The 19,199-nt window shown below is 37.7% G+C and overlaps 2 protein-coding genes across 2 annotated transcripts in view; one reads left to right on the top strand and one right to left on the bottom strand.

The window, feature by feature from the left end:
- The window catches only part of POLR2B (polymerase (RNA) II (DNA directed) polypeptide B, 140kDa), a 38,311-nt gene extending 21,857 nt beyond the window's left edge, over nt 1-16,454 (top strand). Inside the window, exons 14-25 of the mRNA XM_004681272.2 lie at nt 1,512-1,666; nt 2,612-2,810; nt 3,142-3,310; nt 7,256-7,352; nt 8,238-8,332; nt 9,377-9,627; nt 9,709-9,798; nt 10,308-10,415; nt 11,127-11,240; nt 12,017-12,177; nt 15,245-15,440; nt 16,191-16,454. Coding sequence (XP_004681329.1) covers nt 1,512-1,666; nt 2,612-2,810; nt 3,142-3,310; nt 7,256-7,352; nt 8,238-8,332; nt 9,377-9,627; nt 9,709-9,798; nt 10,308-10,415; nt 11,127-11,240; nt 12,017-12,177; nt 15,245-15,440; nt 16,191-16,280 — 1,725 coding nt within the window. The 3' untranslated portion in view covers nt 16,281-16,454. The remainder of the gene's footprint in view (nt 1-1,511; nt 1,667-2,611; nt 2,811-3,141; nt 3,311-7,255; nt 7,353-8,237; nt 8,333-9,376; nt 9,628-9,708; nt 9,799-10,307; nt 10,416-11,126; nt 11,241-12,016; nt 12,178-15,244; nt 15,441-16,190) is intronic.
- The window catches only part of IGFBP7 (insulin-like growth factor binding protein 7), a 71,942-nt gene continuing 69,194 nt past the window's right edge, over nt 16,452-19,199 (bottom strand). Inside the window, exons 5-6 of the mRNA XM_004681466.2 lie at nt 18,190-18,316; nt 16,452-16,642 (exon numbers count right to left, since the gene is read on the bottom strand). Coding sequence (XP_004681523.1) covers nt 16,623-16,642; nt 18,190-18,316 — 147 coding nt within the window. The 3' untranslated portion in view covers nt 16,452-16,622. The remainder of the gene's footprint in view (nt 16,643-18,189; nt 18,317-19,199) is intronic.

The following is a 19,199-nucleotide window of genomic DNA, read 5'->3' as shown; positions in this document are numbered from 1 at the left end:
GATTCACCAGAGACAGAGCGGGGAGCAGAACAGGCAGATGGACGAAGTACACTGCTGAGGGGAGCAGTGGGCGGGTCAGGAGAGGTCTGCCACGCCTAATTGCAAGTACTTTTAAAGATGCTCTAATATGCTATGAGTAAAACTAGGCTTTTCTCTGAGTCTTTCCTTCCGGTATATACGCGTGGGCAGATGCTCACTGAGAGCTCTTGTCACCAAGAGACTAATGACAGCTACACAGAGTCATAAAAAATCAAGTTAAACTTGTTGGTGACAGATACAATTGAAAACTTATTTTGTGTGTGTATGTGTATGTTTGTCTATTCATACTTGTGAAAATTATATGGAGTAAACTTATGTTCTTGTGTGCTACAATGGGCACTATTTGAGAAAACTACTGAAAATAAAATCATGATTCCAATGCCTAATATTAAAATTGTATAAAATACTAAAACATTCTTAGTTTAGATTTTAGTTCTGGGCCCCCCAAGAAGCACAAGGGGTTAAGTCTCAGCACTATCAAGCAATTGCCAGCCACTAAAGCACAAGTTCAATCCAGATCCAGACCAGGGAGCTGACCTTCATGGCACAGTAAAACTCTTCTGTCTTACCTGCTGCTCCCCTCAACAGTGTACTTTAGTAGATCTGCCTGTTCTACTCCCCACTCTTATCTCTGATGAATCTTCCCCCCCCCCCCCCCCATCTCTGGCCTTCATCCCAGCTCTTGTGTGCATAAATAAATAAATCTTCAAAAAAGAATGATTATGTTATTGCAGTTTTCCCAAATATTGATATTATCTAGTAGAAATAAAATGTGAGCCTCATAAATTTTAAAAATTCTTGTAAACATATGAAAACAAGCAGCAAGAAACTAGTTTTAATATTTTGATCTGATATATCCAAAATTTTAAGCTTCAGTATATCAGTGTAAAAATTGTTCATTGTTACTGTATGTTTGTGACATTATCTTTGAAATCTGGTAGTTCAGATTTCACAGTACATATGAGTTCAGAATGGCTGCATTTCATGTGCTCTATAGTGACATGTGGCTAGTGACTACTCTATTGGACAGTAGACTGTAAGCCATTTGTCTGACAGGAGAATGTGAAATATCGGGCGTATTACTGGGAAAGTATGGTCAAAACAGTAGTAAAGGTCTGTTATTGAGAGGCTACAGAGTGAATATGTGTATTTATTCAAAGAAACAAAATAGGATACTGTTATTTATATACTAGTGTTTTTTGTAACTCCTAGGTTTTTTTTCTCTTTACTTGCATGACATTAATACTGGGTTACTTTTAGCCCCTTTAATTACCAAGGTTGGATTTTTTTTCCTTTATAAAAATTAAATTATACCTAGTTTTGAGTATATTGAACAATTATAAACTAAGATTTGTCCATTTTATTAATAATTGTTCGCTGCAGAAATTTGTTAAGAATATTGTATTTTTAGCCAATCCTGGGGGATATAGCGAAACTAAAAGTTCATAAGGTTGTTTTGACTTTATATATAGGTTTCCATGATCAGAGATATTCGAGAACGGGAGATTCGGATCTATACAGATGCAGGCCGTATTTGTAGACCACTTCTGATTGTGGAAAAACAGAAGCTGCTTTTGAAGAAGAGACATATTGACCAATTGAAAGAGAGAGAATATAACAACTACAGGTAAGGATATGTAGTGAAAAAAGTGTGTATTAAAAAATAATTGGGATGTAATTGATATACTATGAAATTAGCCATTTTAAATTATATAATTCAGTGGTTTTTAATATACTAATGAGATTGTCTATCATCACCACTATTTAATGCCAGAATATTTTCATCACCCCCAAGATAATTTGTTTTTCTTTACTTTTATCAAGCTAGGGACTTGTGAGTTTTCATTTATGAGTTAAAGTCTTTGTGACATGTTAATAAAGTCTAACAATAATAATAAGAAGAAATAATCTTGATAGTATAAATAACACATTATATACAATATTATAGGAATAGTATAATAACAAATTTAATAAAAAGATTAACTTGCTTTAAAAATGGCTAAAGTGACATGAATATTTTACTGTAAATGAATTCATATAGTGTGTATTGTAAAACTATATTAAAGACTTAATCCATATTCTTGTAAAACATAAATACTGCGAATTATTGGGTGTATATTCATCCAGGCTTTATTTTATGAATTTATATCCTTACCCCTTGCTTCCACAAGTATACCTTAAAGCAAGTGAAACAACCTAGAGATAGTTAATGGAGTCCTACCTTATGTGTATTGTTCAATAATTTGCTTTTTTTCACTATTAACAATAATATACCTTTATCAGTACATGTAGGAATATTTTGTTTTTGGGCATTATTTTAATTATGTGTAATTTTTTTTTATATATTTTAAGGTTACATTTTTTTTTCTTTCTTAGGTGCATGTGTTCCATTCTGCCTCCATTAAAACTCTGTGCCATTATCCACTAAAACTCTGTGTTGGCCTCCCTTCCCTGTCCCCTCTTTCAGGAATATTCTTTTCTTTTTCTTTCAGGAATATTCTTAATATTAAGTAGGAGGCCTTGTTAGTTAAAGTATTTCAGGAAATAAGGAAATTAAGTTTTTCTTTTTCAGCTGGCAGGACCTGGTGGCCAGTGGAGTAGTAGAATATATTGATACTCTGGAAGAAGAAACAGTGATGCTTGCAATGACCCCAGATGATTTGCAAGAGAAAGAAGTAGCTTACTGCTCCACATATACACACTGTGAGATTCATCCATCAATGATTCTTGGTGTCTGTGCATCTATTATTCCCTTTCCTGATCATAACCAGGTTGGTAGCAGCTTGTAACTTCTGGTTTGTGAGGAAGAGGGGGAAATGGAATAAAAAAGATGAGTCGGTGATATCTTCCTAATGAAAAGCGTTGTAATGAAAAGGTTATAAATGCCTACAGAATTAGCATTTGATAAGATTATGCTTGTGTTTTATTGTTATGAGCCATAGCTGATTATTCTGGATGACTATGATTTACCTTTATGGAAAAAACAGGAACTCTACCAATTTTAACCCATAAATATTTTTGATTTTTGTAGTGCCAGATAAAGCCTGTTCCTTTAGGAGTAATTAAATTCTCATTGATTCTACTTTTCGTTTCGCCCCCTAGTCTCCTAGAAACACCTACCAGTCTGCTATGGGTAAGCAGGCTATGGGAGTTTATATCACCAACTTCCATGTTCGTATGGATACGTTGGCTCATGTTCTCTATTATCCTCAAAAACCACTTGTGACAACACGTTCCATGGAATATCTGCGATTTAGAGAGCTGCCAGCAGGTATGTTCAGTTTTGTTTTACAGCTTCAAGATCCTGCCATGCTTAAACACTTTTCTGGGTACTTGGAGGGGTTTTAAAATGCTTATGACACACAATCTCTGTTCTCACAATAATATGGTGGAAAATATGAGCAGAGTTAAGTGGAGTAAAGTTGATGAAATGATATTTGAGTTTGAGAAATGGTTTGTGCAAGGGTTTACATGCATGCAGGTGTGGAACAGCAGTTCTAGAAATGTGGTATGACCATAAAACACATGCGTGTGACTGTGGTATCATGGCTTGGAGAGAGCAGGTTGAGTTTCATTTAAAAAATGAAGACCCGTCTAACCTTTTGAGCGGTAATTAGAAATGTACTTTAGGAATATCAGTCTGGTAGTTGTATAAGGGTCAGATATGGGTACTTAGCAGGGAGATAATTGAGAGATTTTTTTTTGCAGTGGCCTAAGTGATGAATGGTAAGTTCCAAAAGAAATGAAATGTAAAGAGCAAGACATCCTTGTGAGTAGGTTTGATAGAGCTTGATGACTACCTGGATTCTGGAATGATGAGGAGAGGGGAGAGATGTGATGGAAGTGTTGTATGTTGGCCTATGTAGTTGAGGAGAGAGGGCTTCTGTTCATGATGTGGGGAGTACATTAGAGAAAGACAGATTTTAGATACACATTAATAAAATTGGTTTCAGATGTGTTGATTTTCAGTTGCTGCCACTACATGTAAGAAATAATTTTCTCATGAGTTACAAATGTGATTTGAGGGAAGGTTAAATTTAGAGGTGTAGAGTGCTATATTAGTAATTACAAATTACTATGAAATTGCTGAGGAGAATTCAGAATGCAAATAAAGCTAGAGACAGAATTTCAGGCACTAGGAAAAGAAATAAGAGGAGATTTGGACAATTAGTAGTTTATAGGAAGAACTTTTCAAGGAGACTGTGCAGTATTTGCACACAAGTTTAAAGAGTCTCAGGATGTTGAATCTTAAAGGAAACAGTATAGTTCTTTGGCACAACTATTTTCTTAGTTATTAGCAAAATCTTGGTAATAATTTATTTGTAAAGTTTGCCATGTAAGTAGGGGTTTTAAAATATTAGCCATAATAAAGGGTCTAACATTTTCCAGTGTCCTCCACAAGGGGATACTCTTGTTTAGAAAACCCAAATCTCTTAGGTTGTCTACAGTGTGCGCATATCTTTGAATTATACTTACATTGCTGTGTTTTCTGTAACATTTAGATAATATAGCTTCTTTATGGGGAGGGAAGAAAAGAAACATAAGAATTTGGATTTGAAGTAAAGTGTTTCTTCCTTTGGGACTGATGAAGTGGTGAGGGCAGGGCTAGAAGGGGCTGCTTACCTTTCAATTCCATTGTTGCTTCATCCTTAATCATGGTATCCTTTAAAAACAAAACAAAACAAAACACCTTTGGGTTTTCCCTGGTGGTGCAGCTGGTTAAAGCTCTGCACTGTGAGGTTGGTTGCAGCTACTGTAGCAGTCGATCCCTGGCCAGGGAGGTGACCCACATGGCACAGAGGACCTCTCCTGTCTCACCAGCTTCCTCTCAGCAGTGTACTTCGTCAGTCTGCTTGTTCTGCTCCCCACTCTGTCTCTGGTGAATCCTTTCACCACTCCTGCACCTCTGGCCTGTATGCTAGTTCTGTATGCATAAATAACCTACTCTTTAAAAAAAAAACGAACCTTCATTTTTAGATAATTTTAGACTTAGAGAAAAGTTATATGGCTAGCTTTAGGATTCCTACATTCCCTCATCTAGATTTCCTAGTTCACATTTACTACATTTGTCTTTACTGTTCTTTCCCTTCCTCTCTTTTCCAGAACCATTCGAGCATAAGTTGCAGACATGAAGTCACATTGCTCTATAATTCTTTAATGTATATTTTCTAAAAATAAGAACATTCTTCATAGGATAGCTATCAGAATGAGGTTAACACGATATACATCTAGCCAGCAGTGCCCACTACAAATTGTGCCAGCTGTCCTAAGAGTGTCCTTAAGGCGCCTAGGATATGGTAGTCTAGGATTGTGAATTGCTTTTAGTCGTTTATCTCTTATCTCAATTTGGCGTCATTCTTCAGTCTTCTCATTTCTCATGATACAGACATTTTTGGAGTCCAGGCAAATTACTTTGTAAATTGTTCCTCATTTTGGTTTTGAATTTTTGGCAGGATTAGTAGAGAAAAGATGCTATAGTTTTAGTGTACCATCAGGAGGTACATACTGTCTATTTGTTCTATTATTAGTAGTTGTAATTTTAATCATGTGATTAAGATGGTGTCTGTCAGGTTTCTTCACATTTTGTTAAACATATATATATATATAAGTTTTAATATACTATATATACACTATATATTATACTATATAGTATATACTATAGTATATACTAGTGTACTATATATACACTGTATGTATACTATATATATACACTATATATATAGTACTTGTTAGTAAGTAATGTGTTTTGTGAGGAGATATTTTGAGACTGTTAATACACTGTTCTTGTCAAACTTTCAGTCTCTAGTTTAGTGTGTTGAATATTGCCACGTGGTGACTTTCTTTTTTAAAAGATTAATTATTTTTCTTTATGCATACAAGAACTGTGTTCTAAGTCAGAGGTGTATGTGGGGGGTTGGGGGGGGAGTGAGAGGATTCACCAGAGACAGAGTGGGGAGCAGAACAGGTGGATTACTGAAATACACTGCTGAGAGGAGCAGCGATTGAGATGGGAGAGGTCTGCTGCTCCCCGTGGGTTAGTTCTCTGACCAGGTGGCACTCAGCCCATAGCTGCTAGCAGTAGCTTGATTCCACTGAATCTTTAACCCCTGTACCACCCACGAAGGCCTCTAGTGGTGATTTTCTGACTGTGTCAGTCCTTCCCATTTTGATGCCAAAATTGCCCCAGTTTTGGCCAGTGGGAGTGCTGAGATCCTCATCATTCTTTAATCTCTTCCTTACTTATTTTTTGCTTCATCTTGTGCTTTCCTTGCCCTAAAAGTCAAGTCAACCTTTTTACCTTTAGTGAAGGATGATAGTATGTAGAAACCAAAATCTGGGGGGTAGTGTGCTTCTTGCTATTAAAATGTCATTTCTAGGTCCTGTTAGAACTGTGTCCACTGTACACATAAAGAAATGCATGAATGTAGTGTCTTCATGAAGGGTGGGTTATTTTTTGAAAATTGGATTTAATTTTAAGAAGTACATACAAACTGTTTATTTAGAATTCATATAACCAAAACATACAGTTACTCAGATTGTTCCCTTTTTTATTTTATTATTTTTGCTGTGCCTATGAAGTTTAAATCAAGATACTATGCTCTAGCTTTAAAGTTTAAAGTTTTAGAAAATTATTATTTATATTGCTGTCTACTAGATTATTACATGTTTTCAGCCTTCCTTGTTGCTTTTATTATGCTCAAAACACATTTGGGCAGCATCAACTAGAGAATAGTTGAGTGGAAGTTAATACAACACTGTTTTAGTGGTTTAAGGAGAGGCTCTAGGTGCAGAGTGGGACTGGGAAGCCGAGCAGGATAATACCAGATTTTATCCTAAAAACCAGGATATCAGGAGGTGGGGCTCAAGCCTATTGCTTATTAATTTTGGGGTCATGGAGAAGTTGTTTAATGAACTCTTTCTGAAAATATCTTGTATATAGCACACAGTTGTGAAAATCAGACACTTGGTTTGGGGAGACACTTTATAACCATTTAGAAAAGCAGTTGCTTTGGGAATGGGTTCTCCTCTGTAGGATTTGCCTCACAGTATTTAGCCTTACAGATTACTGTCCTGGGAGGAGTTGACTTCAGCACTTCCATGGTGACACCATCTGTGGCATATGTGGTTAAGTAACACTGAATTAGAAGAAAAGGGCAGTTTTTCTTTGTTTTGCAGTTGATGCTTTAATACATGTTCTTAAATGCACTCTCTATAGGTATCAACTCAATTGTGGCCATTGCGTCATACACTGGATATAACCAAGAAGACTCTGTTATCATGAACCGCTCAGCTGTAGACAGAGGCTTTTTCAGGTCAGCTATTTACAAAGTTTGTCAAAACACAGATATGGTGGAAATGTGAACACATTAATCAGAAATAAGTTCTTTAATAGTAGCTTTGACTTGTATGTGTCCAAAACTTGGTGATTTTGAAAGTTAGGCTGAAAGAAATTTTGATTTGACGAATTTGTCTGCTATGACCTGTACCCTTTGCCTCTACTTGTGCAGCTTTGCGGCACCTGGCAGGTGCATGTGCTTGTGTGGAGTCAGGGTGTGAAGCTGGTGCCCTGCTCCAGAGAGCAGGAGGCCTATTGGAGGCAGCAGACACCTGGCGACTATGCTCCTGTATCTCTGGGTTTTCAGACATTGATATTTACAAGGCTTTTTAAGTTTTGTATAGCAAATACGTGTTTACATTTAGATGGACAGCTAAATAAATTACAAAAGTTGGCTTATAATCTTTCATATAAAATGTCTTTTCATCCTTTTTTCTGTCATGCTTTAGCTCGATTATTTCATGGATAAACATTGATCCCAAGTTGATGGCATATGAAAATTGGTTAAAAATCTGGAAACATATAAGACACCCCCCCCCCCCCCGGTGTTATGTTGGTGATAGCACTGGGACTACAGTCGGACATTGTATCTTAACACACTTCCCACTAGCGCTGTTCAGGCAGATACTGGGTCGCTGTGAAAGTAGTTGTTTTGGGCCGGAGGTTGAAAGTGACCTCAGTTCTTTCCTGGGTACATTGAAGTTGTGGGTCAGAAGCTGAATGTGTGGCTGTGTGGTAGTATTAGACATTATCATTCACCTTACTTGTCCCACGTATCAGTTAAGTAAAAATTATTGGTATGTTCTAACTCCTATTATTGGTATGTTCTAACTCCTATTATGTTTTTTTTTTTTTTTTAAAGATCTGTTTTCTATCGGTCGTACAAAGAACAGGAGTCTAAAAAGGGATTTGATCAGGAAGAAGTTTTTGAGAAGCCTACACGTGCAACATGCCAGGGTAAGTGATACAGTCATTTAAATTATAGGATTTAAACCTTGGTTTTCCTAATTAATTTTTTGGGTTTTGTTTCTCTGCCCCCTCTTTTTTTTTTTTTTTTTTTTAAAGCCACAGGGCAGTATGTTTCTGTGTCATTCTTTGAGCCCATAGTTAAGGAAGGATGTGTTGCCAGAAATCTTTGCACCTAAGGGTGGGCCTGCTGCAGTCCTTATGTCCCGGTGTGGCACCTGCACTGAGGAGGGTACTTAGGAAAGCAGAGCGGCCATACAGTCTGCGGGACACACCTCAGCCTCTCGCACTTGTACTGTGTCAGGCCCTCGTTTTCGTGCCTTTTAATAGAACATCCTCTTGTCTTCGCAGGTGTTGTAGCCTTGCCATAATACTGTCTAGCCACAATATTTGTGTACATTTAACAAACGAGAGGATTCTGAGCATGTTTTTGTTTCTTCTGGAAAATGGAAATTCTTTTTTTGTTGCTGTTGTTTTCACAGATACTTAAAAACTATATATCTAGTGGAATGGATGGGGTGTTCCAGGGAAATAGTTTACCTCAACTATGGGCTTGATTTCTGATAGTATTGCCTGAAGTACAATATATTTTGTTTGCTTAGGTATCTTTCTATTACTTCATTTCCCGTGGGTGGCCGTATGTAGTAGTGAGTTGAAGTCAGTTAACATTGTATAAGAATAAATTAAAAATCTCTATGGGGGATGTGTATAGAGGCCATATAGATGCTTTCTCATGTAATGTAGTGATCAGAAGATGGCAACACACTAATCCAAAGCCCCCTAGCAAGTGGAGACTTGATTTTCCAGTGATAAGTCCATTATACTTTTTTACAGACTTCAGGACTATTTGTAAAGTTTGGAATAAAAGCATTATTACTATACTAGGTTCATGGTGTTAGAGATTCCTGTGAGTCTCTCTGATTTGGAACTGATTTATGTGTTTGATTTTTAATCTTTGTTGTGGATTATGTGACATTTGAAATACTTCCATATATGGTAATGTTATTTCTGAAAATCCCATGTCTGCCCTTGCAGGTATGAGGCATGCCATTTATGACAAGTTGGATGATGATGGTTTGATAGCTCCTGGGGTTCGTGTATCAGGAGATGATGTTATTATAGGCAAAACGGTCACTTTGCCTGAAAATGAAGATGAATTGGAAAGCACTAACAGACGCTATACCAAGAGAGATTGCAGTACTTTTCTCAGAACTAGTGAGACAGGCATTGTGGATCAGGTCATGGTAACTCTTAACCAGGAAGGATACAAATTTTGTAAAATAAGGGTGAGTAGAACTTTGTCTTGTCAGAATATATATGTCAAGTTAACTATTTTGACTTAACTAACTGACTTTCTATGAATTCAGGTACGCTCTGTTAGAATTCCACAGATTGGAGACAAATTTGCTAGTCGACATGGACAGAAGGGTACTTGTGGTATTCAGTATAGACAAGAGGTAGGTGTCTGTTATCTGCTACTCTTAACCCAAGTTTTGTTGAACATTTTATTAAATCAAAATTTGCTTTAACTTAAGAGCCCAAAGGTGGTAACTTTTGATTTTATAATGTTAAGTAAGTTTAATAGAATTTAGGGCATCAAAAAGTTAGATGAGTGGTGGCAGGTAAGTTCTAATTCCATACTTAAGAGATTAAGACATCTTTTTTTTTTTTTTTTTTTAAGATTTATTTATTTGTGCATACAGAACTAGGGTACAGGCCAGAGGCTCAGGGGCAGTGAGAGGCTTCACCAGAGACAGAGTGGGGTGCAGAACAGGCAGATCAAGGAAGTACACTGCTGAGGGGAGCAGTGGACAGGCCAGGAGAGGTCTGCCAGGCCATGTGGTCTCCTCCGGGGCAGGCGGGAATCGAACTCATGCGGAAGTGGTTTTAGCTTCTCAGTGCTGTACTTTAACCCACTGCGCCACCAGGTAGGGCCTACGACATCTTTTTTTAAAATGTTTTTTAGGATATGCCTTTCACCTGTGAGGGTATCACCCCTGATATCATCATAAATCCCCATGCCATCCCCTCTCGTATGACTATTGGTCACTTGATTGAATGTCTTCAAGGAAAGGTAAGAGGTGCTTCTTCCAAACTGCTGTTTCTTTCAACTGATGATAAGTGAATTCTCTCAGCTTTGAGCCAAGGCACTTTAGAAAAGCTAGTAACAATAATTATTTTTCTCCTTGAAAATAGGTTATAATTATAGCCTGTTTTTTTTATTTGTTTGTTTTTTTGCAAAATTATGGTAGGTTGGAATTTTTGTAAAATTTACTGCACCCAACCTCTCCATACACATATGGTAATCCTTTTGACTGGTTCTCTTCTGTAGATGAACGGTTAATTCATTGGTGGTTAGTTCCCTGTGAATCACTTTACAGTTACATTATTTACTAGCATGCACATATCTGTTGGAGATTTTCTGTTTTACATATTATGTCAAGGTAGAATGTCTGCAGATCTATGCATGGATAGCTTAGTTTTAAGGCATTGAAATGTCTTTTTCTTTGCATCCTTGAAAATACTTGGAATTTTCATTCTTTTTATATTTAGTCCCATGGATAGCTACCTATTTGAAAACTTAAAATTGAGGGGTTTTCTGGGGGGGGGGGTAGATTTGTTTACATGGTGTAATGTGTATAAACCAAATCTTGTAATATTGCAGTTTTCCATAACAGATTTCTAACTCCAAAATGTTTATAGAAAGGATTTTTATTTTATGGATATAGACTTTGAGGGGAGGTGGAAAGAAGTGGCTTTTCTATACTTTTTTTTTTTTTTTAAGGTATCAGCTAATAAGGGTGAAATTGGTGATGCCACTCCATTTAATGATGCTGTTAATGTGCAGAAGATTTCTAATCTTTTGTCTGATTATGGCTACCATCTCAGAGGAAATGAGGTATACTTGTTCATTCATCAGTAACTTGTTGTGTGTATTCTTTTGTTATGTGTTTCTTTCAAATGATGATAGGTGCTTTCTCAGCTTTGAGCCATAGTGCTTTAAAAAAGCTAGTATAATACTTACTCTCTTACTTTTAAATAGGTTTTACATATGGTGTGTAATTTTATACTTAAAAAATTCAAATCTTTTAGATAAACAAGACATAAATCAAATGTGTACACAAATCATAAGTGCACAGCATGATCAATTTTCACAGACTGAACACACTTGCTTGACTGGCACAGAGATCCCCAAAAGAAATTGACCTTTTCTGTTATGCCCAGATGCCCCTTGGGCATCCACTTGCAGTCACTACCTTCCCATCCCTACCCAGGGTAACTACCTTTTGACTTCTAACATAGATTAGTTTTGTGTATTTTTTTAAAAAGGTACGTTTATTTATACATACAAGAGCTGGGTTACAGGCCAGAGGTGCAGGGATGAGAGGATTCACGAGAGACAGAGTGGGGAGCAGAGCAGGCAGACCAACTGAAACACACTGGTGAGAGGAGCAGCTAAAGAGATAGGAGCAGTCTGCTGTCATGTGGGTCACCTCCCTGGCCAGGCATTGAACTCTGGGCTGCACTGGCTGTGGATAGCTTATAGTGTTGCGCCACCAGGCGAGGCCCTAGTTTTGTATATTTTGATGGTTATATAAATAGAACCATACTGTATGTGGACATGTTTTGTTTCAACTTGTGGAATACTCTAAACTGCTTTATACTGTGTTTCAGGTCCTGTACAATGGGTTCACTGGTCGAAAAATAACATCGCAAATCTTTATTGGTCCTACTTATTACCAGCGTTTGAAACATATGGTGGATGATAAGATTCATTCTCGTGCCAGGGGGCCTATTCAGATCCTTAATAGACAGCCTATGGAAGGTAGATCTCGGTAAGAGAGCTTTATCATTGCCTTTTTTTGATTAATTAGCCTTTTTAAAGAAAATGTCAGACATAAAACGAGATAATGATATAATGAACCTTCATGTGTCTGTCACCCTACTTTAGTAATTGTCATTAACTCATAGCTAATTCTGTCACTTCCATTCCCTCCTCCTGCAGCGACCTCTGATTATTAAGTGTTGATGAAAGTTTCTCTCTAAATATTTCAGTATGTTTTTATGAGTGAGCCTCAGATTTTCTGATTTCAGGACTCCATTATTATCCATGTTAGAACTGAGAAATAATTATAATATTTGTTAATTTATTGAAAGGTAACATGAATAAATCCATTACTCATTAATGTAACAACATTTTTAATGAAAACTAAGCACATTTTCCAGATAACTTTAATCACATTGATTTACTTTTGTTAGTCTCTTAAATGATCTTTGTATTAAAAGCCTGAATTCTTCTAGTAAGTCCTAACTCAGCCTATTTAATAGGGTCCTGGAAACTGATTTTTTTTTTAAGATTTATTTATTATGCATACAGAACTGGGATATAGGCCAGGTGTGGTGGGTGAGAGGATTCTCCAGAGACAGAGTGGGGAACAGAACAGGAAGATTGACAAAGTACACTGCTGAGGGGAGCAGTGGGTGGATCAGGAGAGGTCTGTTGCGCCATGTGGGTCAGCTCCCTGGCTCAAGATTAAACTCATGCTGAAGTGGCTTCAGAGAGCTTCATAATGTGATGCTTTAACCCATTGTGCCACCAGGGAGAACCCTGGAAACTGATTTTTAAGCAAAGCAACATTACTCAAGGAATTGCTGCTTCATCTGCTCCTGTGTTGGTTCCATTGCAGTGTTTTATTTTTTTATATTCAAGTTCATGAGGAAAATATAACCTCACAAAGATCTGTTGTTGGAAAAGGAGGAATATTTTAGTAACCTTTTCAGGTGTCTGTGGGTATTCTTTTCTGTTACTACAGTGAAATGATACTGTAAATTCTTAGAATATTAGTTTTGATATAGAACTTGAAACCTTATCAGTGAGTCGTTTATACTTAATGTTAAAATCTGTTGGCTATCGTTATACTTTATGTCTTTTATACATGGCTAATTTTGTAGCATTACAATTGGCCCTTGGGGAAATACTGATTCACTGAGTTATGTAGGTTTTCAAGTGCTGACACATTTCATTATACCAAAAAAAAAAAAAAATTTCACACTTGTGAATATTAATACCCATGTCATGAGAAGGATCTTTTTGGAAAGCTGTCAAGCTCATAGTAGTGGACAAGCATTTCTAAAATTCTCATTTTTGCATGAAAGATTTTAAATTTTTAATCAGATACTTAAAATTGTCTTATTTGAAGTGAAAGGCTCACTGTTCATTTTTTAGAAAAAAGTATCTGCTGAAATCTAAGTCTGAATGAATGTACTCTAATTTTTGTGAATTTACTTAGTTGGCATCTGCTGTATTTGCAAGTGAACATGCTCCATGCTCACAGTTCAGAAGGGGCAAGTGCTTTTTCTTTAAGACAGCTGTCCTCAGTGTGTAAACATCAGAAGGGCTGTCTGAGAACTTGTCTTAGTAAAGAGATGTGTGTTCAGGGTTGTCAATAAAAGTACAACAGGACACTGAAGTAAAATATGACTGACAACCTACCCACCCCCATCCCCCAATTGCTCAAAGGAGAGAATGGAATTACTAGTCCAGTTTGGTTTCACTGCTTTGGTTCGTGCTCAGGTGAAGTTTTACTGTTAACATTTGTCCGATCAATACAAACGTCAACTCAGTGAAAGAAACAAATATGTTTAATATTATAAAAATAGTTGTCATTCCCATGAGGTCCATAGACCACACTTTGAGAACCTGTGCTTTAAAAGACCAGAGTGTTCAAAGCAAACATGCCCTCTTCCCCAACACAGTTCTCTTTAATTAAATAATCCAGTGCTCAAACTTCCTTGATGATTGCCTAACTTTTGGTTTTAGTATGGATACATATAAGGTCCATATTTTACACTTAATATTTTTCTTATTTTTTTTCTTTTATCACCAGTTTTTATCCCTTGCAAGTTATTTGTTAAAGAAACTGTTCCTTGAGGGTTTCTCAGTCTGGGTTTACTGATTATGTTCCTGTGCTGTGCATTCCTGTTTTTCTCATAAGTAGCAGATTAGATCTAGAGACTTGATGGAATCTGGGGTATGAGTTCTAATGCAGTGGTATTTAATAAGCAGTATTGTTTATTTCCAATATCTTGTCTTTTTATGATTTCAGTCGCTACTAATGATCAGCTAAAGTTCTTAATTAAAGGAGTTGCAACTGATGAGATTCTAATTTTATTTATTAGCTGAAATACTGTAGAAAGAAACTTTCTTCATCTGGTTACCTAGTGACATAGTTCTTCTATCAAAGGGCAGATAGAAGCTTCTTTCCCTTTACTAATTTTCAAGATGAAGAGTTGGTGGGTTAGCAGCCTTCAAAGTTGGCAAGTTTTGTGATATTATAAATGCAATTTATTTGCTTTGATTTGCATATTAAGTGGAGTGGTTGTTGATGAAGCCATCACCACCCACCTACCTGTCCAACCACCTGAACATTGCATTCATCCCACTTAGTGTTGGGGAAGCCTGTACTCACACACCTATTCTTTCCATGACCTTTGCCAACATGCTTTTATCATTTCAGGTTTGATTGCTTGAAAGACTCATTCACTTAGGAACTGCTTTGCATAGATTGACTTTTTATTATTCGTTTTTTAGTGTAGAGTCGAATTCTAGTAAGCTAAGTGACAGTATGAGACTCTACTCTGTACTTCATTGTATATTGTACTTAATGATGGAAACTGTATGCTGTGCTTGAGAATCTAATGTATTTATTCCACTTGGGGACCTTCAGACATATACTAAATAGTGCGTAGATGTCGCTGTTCTCTATCAGGTAGAGAATGCTGGGGCATAAAAATAAGAAGCTAGGTGGGTCTTCTTACTATTACCATTCCATACCTTTTCCACTCATGCTGGTTTTAGTAGAAAATAAATACAAAATGGTCTATTGTTTATTTCCTTAACAGTGATGGTGGTCTGCGTTTTGGAGAAATGGAACGAGATTGTCAGATAGCCCATGGAGCAGCTCAGTTTTTAAGGGAAAGGTTGTTTGAGGCATCAGATCCTTATCAGGTTCACGTTTGCAATCTTTGTGGAATAATGGCCATTGCTAACACCAGGACCCATACATATGAATGCAGGGGCTGTCGTAATAAAACACAGGTAAGTAGAGACCTTACTAGCAGTGGAAACTTACCCGGGACATAACCATGTTGGTGTGATCATCCCTGCACTTAGTACAGTGGGATACATTGCCACTTTCCATTTTTTGATAGAATGCCTCTAAAAGAATTCAAGTTTTACAATTTTTTTTTTTAAAGATTTATTCATTCATATGGAACTGGGGTACAGGCCAGAGATGTGGAGGGTGAGAGGATTCACCAGAGTCAGAGAGGGGAGCAGAACAGGCAGATCAACGAAGTACACTGCTGAGGGGAGCAGTGGGTGGGTCAGGAGAGGTCTGCCACGCCATGTGGTCACCTCCGGGACGGATGGGGATCGAACTCATGCGGAAGTGGCTTCAGCCCCTCAGTGCAGTGCTTTAACCCGCTGCGCCACCAGGGAGGGCCAGAATCCAGTTTTAAATGAGAAAAAAGATAATTTGATTTTTTGTAAAAATTTCGTTAAGATTTACTGTGGTCATTTTCCCTGTATGTTTGTAATACCATGTACAAAGGACCTTTAAAGAAGGAGTTTTTCTTCAACCTTTTAATTCAGGAGGATGAAGATAAAGTATGACTGGCACAAAGGATGAAACTCTGAAGCCTGTTAGGAGAATAGAAACTTGCTAAGAGAGTGTTAGCTACTCATTTATTCAGCATCTACACTAAAATTTTTCATCTTTTTCTGGGGTAAAGAAGTGGGAGTCACTTCAATAGAGCTTTGCTAATTGCTTTTTGTTTTCTTTTCTAGATTTCTCTGGTTCGAATGCCTTATGCGTGCAAACTGTTGTTTCAGGAACTGATGTCTATGAGTATTGCTCCTCGAATGATGAGTGTTTAGTTCTTTTAAAAGATGCTCAACAAGATACTTATAAATGTCTTGTTCTGTTTCTGTGATACAGTCTTTAAAAAACAAATGACACATATGTACTGCGTTGCAAGAAAAAGCATTTTATTTGTTTTGTTTAATGATATGCATGCCTTCTGTAAATAGACAATAAATTTTTGTAGATAGATTTGATGTGTTATCTTTATTTTGTTATTTCTGTGTAAAAACCAATTACAGTAACTAAAGCATTAGAGGACTGGATGAAAAGAAAAGGGTTATTAGGTAAGAAAAGGGGTTGTAGTTATCCATGACTGCTGTAAGCTGCGCACACTGACACGCTCTGCAGGTTCAGGTTTATAGCTCGGCTCCTTCACCTGTTTTAAAAAAAGAAAAAGATAAGAAACTAGTTACTAGAAACTAGTTATGTGAATGTATGGTGACTTTAATATTTAGGTAGCTCTGTGTTTCTGAGTAAATGAAAATGTTACAATGTAGAAGCAGAAAACTGTTTTAAGTGATACAGTGGACTGCTCTTTGAATGAGAGTACACTTGGTTTTAGATGTGGAAAGCTCTTTGGCAGTTTAGAAGTAAGAGAGGACCTGATGATTAAACTGGAAAAGCACATTTTGCTAAGCAGACTTCTGTCATCCCGTTCTCCTTCAGTGATTTGTGGCAGACCTGAGATTCGAACACATGACCTGATTATTAGCTTCTGCTAATAATCTGACCAACTACATCTTACTTGATATTTCTTCCATTCATACCACACGGTGGAATGGTTTTACAGATGCTAACAATGAATTTTTTCTTATTTTTATCTTAAAGCCAATGCAGACAGCACTCTAATAGAACTATACAAATGTAAAGTAGCTTTGCTCTGACACCCCCAGGATAGGTACTTAGGAGGAAGTTTTTTGACAGTGAAGTTCATGGGGGCAGAACAGAGTTGGTTACTTGCCAGTATACTCTCTTTTATAGCTGGTTTTCTTATAAACACTAAAAGTGAAGGACCAGCCACATAGCCTACAGTACTTCCCTTTAATGGACATTTAATACAAAAGTCACAAACCAAGGACAAATGCCATATAGATAGAAAGTTATGGGGACCCACTCCTAGGTATATACCTAAAGGACACAAAAACATCAATTCAAAAGGACACCTGCTTCCCTGTGTTTATTGCTGCTCTATTTACAATAGGGAAGACGTGGAATCAACCCAAATGCCCCAAAATAGATGACTGGATTAAGAAGATGTGGTACATATACACAGTGGAATGTTACTCAGCAACCAAAAAAGATAAACTCATGCCTTCTGCAGCAACATGGATGGAGCTGGAAAAGATCATGCTTAGTGAAGTAAGCTAGAAAGAAAAAGAAAAATACTGGATGGTTTCACTCAGCATGAGCATAAGGGATCGGGAGAAAAGAGAAATGTTATAGAGTAAAAATGAAAACAATGAACAGCTGTAAGCCAGAGATATTTTATGGTTATAGAAAGGGGGTTGGGGTCAGAACTGGAGTGGGAAGAGTGCACTGGACTATGATGATGGCACACAGGTGAATTGGTGGTGGGAAGCCCACAGGGACTACAACTGAGATGGAAAAATGCACAAAATGAAGAATGATGTTAAAAAAAAAGTTAATGGGGAACATAAACCGTGTCAGTCAATTTGAGTTTTGACTCCTCTGTAAGAAAAAGTGAAAGTGTCTAAGTCATAATAATAGCATTCCATCAAATGTCTGGATTTTCTTTTGAGCTGTGTGCTCTACATTTTGATGGGCATACTTAATGCCCTCATGAATTCCTAATATTACAGAATTCATTAAGAGCTTGCCTGATAATTTCATACTTGGTTCTGTTCTTTATTAAACAAAAGGACTAGTTTGTTTTAAATGGATGTAAGATTTTCTTTTACCTACCTTTCTTCACTGGTATTTCATGCAAGGCATCAACTACTGTAATTTTTGCTGATGCCGAAGCCTGACCTTGGGAATTGGATGCGTGACACTCATATTCTCCAGCATCTTCCTTACTGAGAGGAGACACCTGTGAGAGAAAAAGATCTCAGTTCCTCAGTGACCAACTGGTTTCATTTAATTAGGTCATTATTTCAGCAGTTTCCTAAGATAACCAGGGGTTCATAGTAACCATACTGTTAAAAGTAGCCCAAGTTCTGAGCTAGACAACATTCATAGTTACCATGTTTGAACTGCTGAGGTTTAACTTCAACTGTGGAATTTTTTTGTTTTTCAGATTTAATACAAATTTAATGATTTCTAAAAAAGTATACTATTGTAGGGTAAACAAAGATGGCTCAGGCTTTTGCACTTTTGGCCTCTGGTGTATCACCTACAGCCTTGATTGTGGGAGGTGTTTGGAGTGTGGGGTCGGATACGCATGCCTGATGGTGGACACCTGGAGAACCGTGTGGGCGTGCCGAAGTGGGCACACCTGGTGGTATGAGAGGCTGGAGTGCTGTGGAAAGACAGCGGAACCGGGCTAAGAGAGGAAGCCCAAGAGTCAAGGTTTTCCGGGCCCGGGAGGCCTGTCAGCCTCCTGGCCTAATGGCCCCCTAACCTGCCCCAGGCCAGCCTGTCACTATAAATGTCGATCAACATCAGCTGGGTGATGTATGCAGATGGGTATGGAGCCCTCTGAAGACCACAGGAGGGACTGAGGGATTGCAGGCCAATAGTGTATAGCGCTCAGTGGCCCTGTGGGAGCCTCCTGGGTCCCCGGTGCAGGCAGAGAGGCCTGCATGCTTTGGGGGAGATGGACGGATATGGTGCCTGCTCCGTGCAGGGCAGGAGTGAGCGTTCCCTGACGGCTCTGCAAATGGAGTCCAGGATGAGGCTGGAGACACCATGTTGCTGCAGGAAGAGCTGAATGACGCTGCAGGAGCACAGGCGGTGGACAGGTCCGGGAGATG

The sequence above is a fragment of the Condylura cristata genome, unplaced genomic scaffold (assembly GCF_000260355.1).
Source record: "Condylura cristata isolate star-nosed mole 26May11 unplaced genomic scaffold, ConCri1.0 scaffold00012, whole genome shotgun sequence".
NCBI lineage: Eukaryota > Metazoa > Chordata > Mammalia > Eulipotyphla > Talpidae > Condylura > Condylura cristata.
The sequence above is the reverse complement of the archived record's forward strand: the minus strand, read 5'-3'. Positions and strand labels throughout refer to the sequence as shown.